Source organism: Astatotilapia calliptera, chromosome 13 (assembly GCF_964374335.1).
Source record: "Astatotilapia calliptera chromosome 13, fAstCal68.1, whole genome shotgun sequence".
In the NCBI taxonomy this organism is placed as follows: domain Eukaryota; kingdom Metazoa; phylum Chordata; class Actinopteri; order Cichliformes; family Cichlidae; genus Astatotilapia; species Astatotilapia calliptera.
Genome location: NC_137434.1, coordinates 4,681,870 through 4,694,378, shown reverse-complemented (window position 1 = coordinate 4,694,378; position 12,509 = coordinate 4,681,870). Strand labels below are relative to the sequence as shown.

At 39.7% G+C, this 12,509-nt stretch overlaps 1 protein-coding gene across 1 annotated transcript in view; it reads right to left on the bottom strand.

Moving 5' to 3' along the window:
* Positions 1 to 12,509, bottom strand: part of b3gat2 (beta-1,3-glucuronyltransferase 2 (glucuronosyltransferase S)) — a 58,698-nt gene that overhangs the window by 26,802 nt on the left and 19,387 nt on the right. Inside the window, exon 2 of the mRNA XM_026189786.2 lies at positions 3,188 to 3,332. Coding sequence (XP_026045571.1) covers positions 3,188 to 3,332 — 145 coding nt within the window. The remainder of the gene's footprint in view (positions 1 to 3,187; positions 3,333 to 12,509) is intronic.

Below are 12,509 nucleotides of genomic sequence, written 5' to 3'. Positions count from 1 at the left end.
AAACCAAAGCAAGGGCCAAAAACATCTTTTCTACAATGGCCATTTGAGGCCAATAGCAAGTCAGTCCCCACAGATGTTAAAATATCCAAATGTACAATAGATGTACATTTGGATACTTTTATGCTGGCTGTACATGGGACACACTGGGCAACACCTTTTAACCTTTGGATTCAAGGGTTTTCAGTTCCATTGCCACAGTGTATAAATTCAAGCACATATTAGTGCAGTCTGCCATTAAAACATTTTCTGGCATAAATGTCCTGTATCTACTACTATTACTACCTCTACTACTACTACTACTAATAATAATTATTATTATTATTACACTCTTATCCTTTTGTCCTTGTAAGTGTTGAATTCCTCCAAAATGAGCTCAGCAGTTAGATTGGGCACTCAGGCTGCTATTTATTCTTTGGAAAAATATAATAGAAGTCATAGTAAGGTAGTCCTGCATAACATAGTCAATCACTAAACTGGTTTGTGCAATGAATGAATTCAGACATCTATTTATTTATACACTACATAGACAAAAATAAGGGTCCCAAAAGGGCCACACGTCTTAATCTTTGAATTCCACAGGTTTATTCTTTTCATTTATTTATGCCACAGGTGCATAAAATCGAGCACCTATTCACGCAGTCTGTTTTTACAAACATTTTGGAAAGGATGAGTTGTTGTAAAGAGCTCGCTGTATTCGAGTGTTGTGTGCCATGATTGCAACAAGTGAGCTTGTGAAATTGCTTTCTTCACAGATATTCCATGATCAGCTGTAAGTGCTCAGGAACCAGAGAAATTCAGCCATGAAGTGGGGAAAGTGGGGATGCCAACTATTGAGGTGCACAGTGTGTAAAAGTCACCAGTGCTCTGCTGACTGAGTAACTGCAGTTTCAAACCACCTCTGGCATTAACATCAGCACAAAAACTGAGCACTGGGAGCTTCAGGGCATGGGTTTCCATTCTGTAGGTGTAATGTGTAGATGGCAGCAGCTGCTGCTTTGACTGATAGGTGTGCCGGCACAGGTAGGTAACCAGCAGCTGTCATCTGAGGAGTGTTTCTAGAATCTGCTTTATTTAAAAAACATCAGCTGCCCAGTTTCCTGGCGCCTCCGACTTTTTTTTTCACCCCTCTGGCTTCTTTAAATTCAAATTCCTCCCAGTCTGTTGCTGTTCAGCACTGTTTTACAGCGCTCTACAATCCCATGTGGTGATTTCTCCGGAACAAACAATCAGTCAAAGTAGCACAGCAGGTCCTATGTGGAGGTCTTACAATCAGAACATTAAATTGGAAGGATCGGATCTCATTTTATGGCAAATTAATCCATGAAAAAACAGAAGCTCAACAGAAAAGCTGTCTGATCTAAGCAGGTAAATTCAGGACACAAGGAACACGGAGTAATGTTTTCTGTTTGGTTTCCTGCTTTGATGAAAGCCAGCAGGCCGAAACACTCCAACTGGCTTTAACTGTTTTGTAATCAATGAACTCGTCAATAAAACCTTTTGAAGCTTCCAGAAAGAAGTTAAAAAAGCAACCAAAGTTGCATAGTCACCTCTATTATCTGACTCAGCACACCCACAGATTCAGAGTGAGTGCAGTGGCATTTCTGCAAACCTGTTTTACAGTTTCATAGCCCCACATGTAATGGCCAATTTCCTATTCAAATAACTCTGCTGTGTAATCCACAATTTGGCAACGAGTGGTAAGAGTTAAACCAACAGATGGATGACACGTGACCTGAATTCTAAAGCCTCACAGTGACTGATACAGTATCTATCAACTGTAATGATACATTTAACCAGCTGATTTGATTTTAAAGCGCTTGATGATCACGCCTGGTGCAGATCTCTTTTAAAACTATGACTAAGATACAGACAGAATGAGACACTTGCACAATCTACTTCTCATAGCTCCATTGGTCACACTGTAAAGGTAATGCTGAGTCAGACTGGCTGCAAACATGATTTAGCTTTTCTACACTGCAATTTCTTGTTACTCATTGCCTGACATATACACCGATTAGTTGCGACAGGTCATTTGGAAAAAGTCGTACAAGTTCTACTCGCTGGCAGCAAATAAATCTGTGGTTCGAGTAATAGTGAGTCAGTAATAAAATTGTATAAATCTGGATAAATTAATGACAAACATACTGGCTGGCTACAAGCAACCTTACTGAATAAACCACATATATGTAATATGTATGCCACATTATTGCCTTAAGAAAATTAAGTGAAGTCAGCACAAGAGAAGTGGGTTATACCTGTTATCTTGAGGGGGCACTACGGTGCTTAGGCTAAGTCACATGAACTTAATGTAATATACCAAAGGAGCAATGTTATAAATGTTAAGCCACCTCACAAAATGTCACTATGAATGTTTAGATGCTTTGTATAAATTTTGGAATAATTATGCTCAGTATGAATGTTTTCTATTGCGTGACAAGGAACTTCCATGTGCCCCATACACCGCACAGCCACAGGAACACTGGTTTTACTAAGAGTTTAATAAACAAGAATGCTGATACTGTTCTCGGCAACACAAAAACTAGAAAATGCCCATAAGAAACGCAAATCTAAACAACAAATATCTGGGAAAAAACTGATCCCAACAACTTTAAAGTTTGAACATAAGAATAACATTTTTTTTAATTATATAACTTATAGTTTTTCTTTTAAACCCCCCCCCCTATAAAGAAGTCACTGACAGAGAAGACATATGAACCTGTCTGCATATCTGTGTAGCTCAAAAGATATCCTTGATTTCTTTCTATAGTTAAGTACAGCATCTTGCTTTAATGGCCAGACATTTTGCTAGTAATAAGGGAGCCACAGACATTTGGTTAATATAATAAAATGTGTTAGATTTTTATTGTGAAATGTATACTTGAACTCTTTGCCATGTCAGCTGACTGTCCACATAGGACACATTCAGTTTAACAATTCATCTTTTAGATTTTGGAACTTGAGCTGTCTGCGTCCTCCCTTTGGACCATTTGACCTTAAACCAACTTATTCATGCCAAATTCATTAAATGGATCTAAACCTTTAGCTACTTTTCTTTAAAAAAATATAAAACACTAATCCGGATCCATATATCTCTCTGGATGTGGGGACATGGATGGTAGAAGCTCGTTATATTTATGTCCGACCAAGTAATCCTTGCGCTTTAGCTGATGTACAGATTGCCTCTTACCTGCCATGTCGGTGGCAAAAGGTCGGTCTGGCCTCCAGCCAGTGTACCAGCCCACAACTTTACCCCCAGACACCAGGGGGCGCTCATATGCTCTGCCACCCACAAATCCCACAGGCCAAATGGATACACCTCGAGTACTACGCATCTGCAAAAAAAAGAGAAGGGAATGGGATTTAGTGATGACTTCCTGCATGCGACCATTATCACAGAATGTGTGAAATGTAACTATTTGAGAGTTATTTAAAAACAGCAGGAGCAATGCTCCAATGTTAAAAGTCCATTTAATGTAGTTGTAACGACTCTGACCCCATAGAAGACCACATTTTTTTATCTGCACAATCGCTTTGCTTGCTAATCACAATACTTGTTCTGCAATAGGAAATCAGACACAGTGTCGGAGCCTACAGGCGACATCCACCCTGAGGAGACGTCAAAGGCCCCAGAAAGTTGGAGACTGGGCGTGTGGTGTTGACTCTGAAATTAATTACTTTTGTGTCAGTTTGCATAAGCGATTAGACATCTTTAATTTCAACTGAAATGTGGGTGAGAGCAGCATGCAGAGAGTCTGTGGCTAACTGAATGAGACTAAATGAAAGTGTGCAGCGCGGAGCTGCCTTCCATTTTCACAGTGAATGAATTTGCACACAGCCCGAAGCAGTGCAACAAGAAATGAGACGAGGAGAGAGAGATAAAAGACTGGCGATGTGTGTGTGTGTGTGTGTGTGTGTGGTGGGGGAGAGGTTGGACTGTGCAAGGACCACTGAGTTTTTGTGTTCAAGTATGAAACATCTGTATCTTGTCTTTGTGTATGGAGGCATATGTGTCTGCGTGACATTCCATTTTCCACCCCTGGCCACCCTGAAGCCGTTCATTGAGACAGCGCTCCTCATCGCTCACCCAAACAGCCTCCAGCCAGTCGCTCATGAGAAAGCAACAGAACAAAACCAAATCAGTAAGCAGCACTGCATTACTGCAGCCAGACATCACACAGAGTTCTAGCTTTTAAAGCCACGGGAAGCCAAGTGTATATATAGCACAATATAGAGAGGATTTACAGCTCTTTGCAAACTTCTAAGCAGGAGGAGACTTGGCACTGTGCAAAGAATAGCTGAGAGCATATGGGCAGTAGACAAATAAAAAATACTCTGAAAAGTTCATGTTCACTAAGGTATTTCATATAGAATAATTCTGAATAAAGTGAATATTTCTACCTTGTTTTAACCTTCTGAGGTCATCATAGGTAGTAACCATAATCCTAACATCTGGAGAAGAGGGGAACCTACTTATTATAAATTATTATTTTCTTTGTTCCTTAATTACTAGGAGTTGGGAGAACAATTGCATAAAAACTAAATTATATTTCCTACTTGCTTAAATTTAGGGTTAGGGTTGGTGGGGTCATCACACTTAGAGATTTTCCATGGAGTTCCACAGAGGGGAAAATTCTTTGTACCTGTCCCTGGTACTAAGCCCATACTGGTCACTACTCACCTGATGGATGGAGGTGAATCAGCACAAGTAAAACTGATAGCCTATTAAATTTGTGTTAACAGTTAATATTGATGTTTTAGTTGAGGGGTGGAGGGGCTGTCAATCTGCTACTGACAGCCTAATTAAAGAATGTCCTCCTCAGGCAAAACACATATTGAGCTCAGTGACTGGAGTTCTGAAACTGAATGAACTGAACAAACTGTAAGCTGCTACTGATGACACCATAAAATGTTGGATAAGATTTTAGCACAGTTCTCAAATGTTGTGCATGTAAATGTTGTAATATTAAAGTCAGTTTATCACAAAACTGATTTTTCTGCTCAGATCTCAGGGTTCATTCAACCCATTAAATTAACCTTGCATAACTAGCATAGTAACAGATGTCCCAGCATCCACTGTATGAGGCACTCTTCTTTAACAGAAATAAACAGATGTGTGTGTTTCTATATGTGTTTTTTGTGTTTAATACATAGAAAGATAAGTCCTGCTGCACGTGTGCACAATAATAAAAGGTGATGAAGCTTTGTATTGAATTCACTACTGAAATGAGTTAACCACTTCAAACTAAAAGCCCATTTTAATTAAGCTTCAGTGGATTTGCAAGTTCAAACAAGTAGCAACCTGAGCAGTTCAATAAATTACAAATCTCAATCAAGCAAACAAAGAGTATACACAAGGCATGACATCTAACAAAGACAGCATTCATTTTCATGTAGCTTTATCACTTCATACATATCACTACGTATATATATAATATAACCTCAACTGACTTGTATCAATGGCATCGTATTACAGCACCACACTCAAATTCAGTGAGCTCTTTACAACAACCCTTCCTTTCCCAAATGTTTGTAAAAGCAGACTGAATCACTAGGTCTTGATTTGATACACCTTTTGCAAAGGGACTGGAAACACCTCTTAATTTGAAATAAGAGGAAAAAATGGTGACCATGCAAAATATGATTTTTTGCCATTTTTCAAGTGGTCTTAAACTTTTGATCGGGACTGTATCTTAGCACTTTATCCTCTGCTCCAAAAAAACAACAACAACAACAACAACACAGCACCTAAAACACTAATTTTATTTTATTTTATTTATATAGCCCAAATCACAACAACAGTCACCTCAAGATGCTTTATACTGTAAGGTAGAGACCCTACAATAATACAGAGAAAGCCCCAGATGACCTCTTACAGGCAAGCACTCAGCCACAGTGGGAAGGAAAAACTCCCTTGGCCAGAACCAGGCTCAGGAAGGGGCAGCTGTCTGCCACGATTTGTTGGGGAAGATGGGAGAAAGACAGGACAAAAGAAACGCTGTGGAAGAGGGCCAGAGATTAATAATAACTAATGATTAAATGCTGAGTGCTGTGTAGACACACAGTGAGTGAAAAGACTATTATAAGCTTGTTCAGTCAGGGCGGCCACGTCCATCTGTTATCTGCTGTCTAATGCAAACTTCCAGTGATCCACTCAAAGATTTCAGAGCAGCAAGAACAAAAGTTTTAATGGGCTGGCAATCTTTGTTGTGTTCCAGCATAGCAACAGAAGCAGAAAACATGGAATATGACATTTAGTTATACAGTAGTGTCAAAGATAATAAGTGTACCTTATTCTTCTTCCAGTAAGCACGCCTAGACCTAAGATTCCACAGCATGAGAGGAAGAGGATAAGCTGAACATTTAGTTAGTGGCTGACCTCACTCTGACAGAAAAGAGAAAAGCGTCTTCTCGCTTCCCTTCCTCTTCCTTCCCTTTCATTTCTCTTCTTTCCATCTTTTTCCACCCCGCACCCTAACACCTCATCTCCTGCTTGGGGCCCCTGTGCATCACCAACAGCTTTGAAGCCCTTTCCCCATTAATACTGTGGCCCCTTGAGTTTGCCTGTGCGACGCTAAAACCCTTCCCCCTTGTTCCTCTTTTGCTGCTGTCTGCCTTTCTCTCTCAGGTCATTTTTCAAAGACTCGGCTCCTCTGCTTTGTGAAAACACAGATGAAAAGAAAAGGAGAGGAGGTAGAGAGCAAGGCAGGCTCGGTGTGTTCGTCGTTCCCAGATAGTTCCTGGAGTACGATCGTTAATATGGCTTAGCAGTTAAGTCCCAGTTTGACTGCTAAGGATCTCCTGGTTTTGAATGCAGCACTTCAAAGCTCAGTACAGTTTGACACATTATTAGAGAGCGCTGGATTGAACTTCATGCAAACATATTTAGAATCTGCAGCTGGATTTACAGCAAGCCCAGTGTTTTTTCTTCTAACAATAACACTTTGAAGACCAAGATTTGATTTTCTTTTAGAACACACGTTTAGCTTTAGCCTGCCTTTACTAACCAGATTTTCCACCACAAAATGTCTATCTTTAGGTTTTTAAGTGTTCACAGGGGGCTTTACAAGTCACAATCAGTCATTTTCAGACACTTTCAAAGTGCATTCTCATTGTTTTTTTACAAGCTTCTTGCTGTTTTCTTAAGTATCATGCAAATGCCGTGGAGAAAACACAAAACCGCTTCATTTGTGTCCTCAAGAAAGGTCACGTCTCCTAGATTATTATTTCTGCGTGAGAAACAGCTCCCAAAGAAAATCTATGCAATGCTCCATATCAGAAGAATTTCACCAAACTGTAACTTTCTAATGAATATTTATCACATCAGCTGGAACAGAGCTACAAATAGCAAGGTTAGAAATCACTATAGAAAACTGTATTAAACCTAACCTTATGTGATAGCAAACCAGTTACAGCCCTACAGTAAATTTTGCCATGGACTATGTCCTTGGCACAATTCATTGTCAAACATTCAATCAGTCGGCATTTCTGCACGATAAATGTGTTTACCCATCGTTTGATTAGTGAGTTTCTCAGTCACTACATGTGATACAACACACACCTACTGGGTTCACTCAGAACGTGTTTTCAGCCAGTCACAGACCAAGGCATTGTCTCCCACACACAGACTTTACTTGGGCAGTCTGCCTGTGCAGAATAATGGCTGTTCAAGCATATTTTACAACATCTTTTTGTTTTTTTAATGAATCAGTATGCAAATCTTCAGAGGCTGCTAACCAACTTCTCTGGTACTTACAGTCTCATTTTGCCTTATTGGATAGTTGATGGTGGCAAAAATGAAAAATATGCCAACAAAATACAATCTGCATGTTTTTAATGAATGTGTGCTCACATATGAGGCTTTTCAGGAGTGCTGGATGTTTTTTCTTTCACATTTTAATCCATCAATACTCTGATATTTTTTTGATGTTCTTTATCTGTCCCAAATGACAGAGTCTGATTTATTTTGATAAGAAAAATCAGTGAAAATTTCAGGCTTTTGTATTTAATAGACTTTGAGATCAAAACATTGCCTCAGATTTCAACGTGCAACAAAAAGGCCTGAAGATGGCTCAGCTGGGCATTTTTCAAAAAAATCTGCCTTGAAAAGTATTTGATACATGAAGCTAAAATTTCACAGTAATCCTTATAAATGTTCACATTTTCTACCATATAATTTTTATGGAAATCACAGGTGGTCGAGCAGAAGGCTCGTTTGATTTGAAACACAAACAAACAAAACTTAAGTGGATCGCTGAAACCAAAATACACATTACATCACACTTAAGTTATTATTATACGTGCATGGCGGAATTGTTCTAAATTAATACCAAAAATGTACTTGGCTGTATAAATTTATATCTTTAAGCATGTTAAAACGTTACTGAACATTGCAGAATTTCCTAAATTCAAACACCAGCATCAGATCGGTACTCGATATCTGCAGATCCCAGATGCCAGGGTTTCCTCATCATATTGGAACAGGAAAGAAAATGCTTTGCACTCACCCTAACACCTCTGTTCTGCAGAATTTTGTTATTAAATTGTCAATTTTGCCTAAAATTGGTTTTAAAAGTGTCTGTGTTGGTTTAGAGGAAATCAATTCACATCTGCTGCTTGTTTAGTCAGAAACTCAACAGCTGAGCGAAATATGAGTATGACCAAGTTCATATTGATGTTGGAAAAAAAGGAGTAAGAAGTCAATAATCCATTATACAGCCTAGTTAAAATACATCTGTCTAATATGAATGCTGGTTGAACCTCTGCATACTGAAGTAAATGTTCTTGATGTCGGTTTATAGCTTTCATTCATCAGGTCGAAGTGGAACCGTGTCCAGACTGTGGACTTACGTGTTACAGGGAATCTGTTGATCTAGAGGGGCATAATGAATTGATTCAGAATAAACACGTGACCTTCAAGATTTCAAGCAGGAATCAAAATCAAGTTTTTTACATGATATTATATGTGTATGATAAAAAAGATCACAGCAGCTCTGGATCCCTGAAATGCAGTCTTTTGGTTGGCGAAGGAAACAGCCAAGTACAGATGCTGTCTCAATTTTCATTTTCAACACGGCGCAGTGCTTCCTATCAACAACAGTTCAATGTCAAAATGTTTGCTGGGAGCCAAACAAAGCTGTGGGGTGACAGTGTTTCAACAGATGGTACATTATTCTGCTCAGTGGAAATTGCTTTAGCGCATGCTGGGTTTTCATGCCATCGTCTGCAGACTGCTGCTGCCATGGAAAAAAGTTTGCAGCACAAACTTAAACCTTTATTTGCACAGAGAAGGCTGGCTGAGCGCACAGGACACACTGTCATTCCCCGATGCCCTTTCGCCAGATGAATCAAATAATGTCACAAACAGAATAGCAAACAGAAGGGAGGCTTAGAAAAAGGCAGGTACAGCACGAGTCTGGTGTTTTGAGCTTAACGTGAACTTTCAGGTCACTGCACACGTCCACTTGCAAAGTGAAGTTTCTTTTCTGTTTCCCAGCGTACCCCTGACTAGTCTCAGCAGATGGCTGCATATGCCTGAGCCTGCTTCTGCCAGAGGCTTTTTCCTCTTAAGAGGGAGTTCTTCCTTCCCACTGTCGCCAAGTGCTGCTCATAGGGGATCGTCTAAATGTAGGGCTTTTCTCTATAATATGATAGGATTGTGTTGTTGTGAATTTAGGCTACTGTAAATAAATAAAACTGAGTTTAAACTGAAATTGAGTGAATTAAAAGCAGTTTTTTCTAAAGCATCAATGAGTCCTACACCTTTTTAAGTTCACCAGAGTTCCATCACCATGTAAAGGAGAGATGACAGTTCCCAGACAAGGCCTTTTCAGACAGATACAAACTGTGTCTTACATCTCCGGTAATGAACCAAAAAGCAGAATGAAAGGAAAGAATAAAAGCAGAGGCAGCAGCATGTCTATAGTGACCTCCAAAAATAATTCTCCTTTCACATCTCAAAGAAAAGCTGAATTCTAACCACAAATGCAAAAGCAAACTTTTTAGTGTGTGTGTGACCCTGTCACAGTGCAAGTATGCAAATTACTATAATCTGCGTTGCTGGATTTTTGGAACAGCATTAGGAAACAATTTGATGCATGGCATTAAAGGATACTTGTAATTTAATGAGTGTAATTTAATGGCCTCAGCCACATGGTATAAGGTACATCACCCCTCTAAATGTAAATTTAATATCTTATATCGTGTAAGATGCAAATTCCAGTTATTTAAGAACTTGATGCACTCATCAGATTAGTTAGGTCAAATAATTATGGGAAGTGGTCCTGGCGTGCTACACAAGTCAGGGTGTCTTGCATAAATCATGTAAGTTATTGTAACAAAAAACATCCAGCTTCGTTACAATACATCATCACGATTGACCAAATTAATCTCTTTGACTTCCATCACCTCTTCACATCTACAGTAAGTTAAGAGGAAGATCATTATTAGTGTGTACCTAAACTGCTTCCTCCTTTCTGTTGCTGTCTACTAGAAGAGTAAACACTGCTGCTCCCACTGGTTAGCATCAGAAATATTGGTTAAATGCATATTTATTTTCATAATGCATGAATACATTGTGCACAGGTGTGCACAATAATCTGCAGGGAAACAGACTGCTGGTGCTGGCCGTGCTTACATTAGCAACAGTCAGCAAACTAAACTGATGCCGTGAGTCTGCGGTCTTTTAAAAGTTTTAGCAACATTACAAATACTCTTTGAGCAGTAGTAGTATCAGCAGTACTTGTGTACTTGTTCAACCTCGACCATTAGACTGGGCTCAATGTGACTGCAAGGCCATCTTACTTTTAGAATAGTCTATATTAAAACTATTTTTAGGTAGTAATAATAATAAAGTCACCAGGACCATCATGATATCGTATACTGAACATTATTGACAATTATTGTATATTTCAACTATTTGCTCCAGGTTGATTTCTTTCTTAATGGGAGTTGCCGATATAAGAGTAGGATTTGATAAATGCGTGTATGTGCTAGGAGGCTGAGGGATAGCTCAGTATTTTTTACTTTCAATTTAAATCACTACTCTGTTTGGTTTAGGTGCTGAAACATTCTTGGTTAGATTCAAAACTACTTGGTTAGGTTTACAAAGATGTGGTTTTTCTGGGTTAATGTGCTTCTTGTCAGCAGTCGCTCTGCTCGTGGACAGCACTAGTGCTAAAAACCAGTGTGTCAGAAACCAGATGTCAAAGGAAAGTGTGTCTGTAAATGAGCCACAGCGGCAGATTTGACGGCGCTAATTGACGCTCCAGGGAGACAGCAGGCTGGAGAACGAGCTGGACCTTGTTGAGGGTCAGTCAGTAAACTAAAGCACCTGCAAGTGCCCCATTGGCAAAGACAAATCCTGCCATATGGATGGAAAAACACAAAATTGCACGCAACTATGCATCTGTTATGACAAAACACCAAGCCAGTAGTTTGTTTGCAGTCAGCACTTGTATGCTTATGTGTGTCTTAAAGACATAAAGACCTGGATGGCCGCTAACTTTCTGCTTCTTAATTCAGATAAAACTGAGGTTATTGTACTCGGCCCTGAAAATCTTAGAAATATGGTATCTAATCAGATTCTTACTCTGGATGGCATTACCTTGGCCTCCAGTAACGCGGTGAGGAACCTTGGAGTCATTTTTGACCAGGACATGTCCTTCAACGCACATATTAAACAAATATGTAAGACTGCTTTCTTCCATTTGCGCAACATCTCTAAAATTAGAAATATCCTGTCTCAGAGTGACGCTGAAAAACTAGTTCATGCATTTATTACTTCCAGGCTGGACTACTGTAATTCATTATTATCAGGATGTCCAAAAAACTCACTGAAAAGCCTTCAGCTAATCCAAAATGCTGCAGCAAGAGTCCTGACAGGGACTAGAAAGAGAGAGCATATTTCTCCTGTTTTGGCTTCCCTTCATTGGCTTCCTGTTAAATCCAGAATTGAATTCAAAATCCTGCTCCTCACATACAAGGTCTTAAATAATCAGGCCCCATCTTATCTTAATGACCTTGTAGTACCATATCACCCTATTAGAGCGCTCCGCTCTCGCTCTGCAGGCCTACTTGTTGTTCCTAGAGTATTTAAAAGTAGAATGGGAGGGAGAGCCTTCAGTTTTCAGGCCCCTCTTCTGTGGAACCAGCTTCCAGTTTGGATTCGGGAGACAGACACTATCTCTACTTTTAAGATTAGGCTTAAAACTTTCCTTTTTTCTAAAGCATATAGTTAGGGCTGGACCAGGTGACCCTGAATCCTCCCTTTGTTATGCTGCAATAGATGTAGGCTGCCGGGGGATTCCCATGATGCATTGAGTTTTTCCTTTCCAGTCACCTTTCTCACTCACTATGTATTAATAGACCTCTCTGCATTGAATCATATCTGTTATTAACCTCTGTCTCTCTTCCACAGCATGTCTTTATCCTGTCTTCCTTCTCTCACCCCAACCGGTCGCAGCAGATGGCCCCGCCCCTCCCTGAGCCTGGTTCTGCCGGAGGTTTCTTCC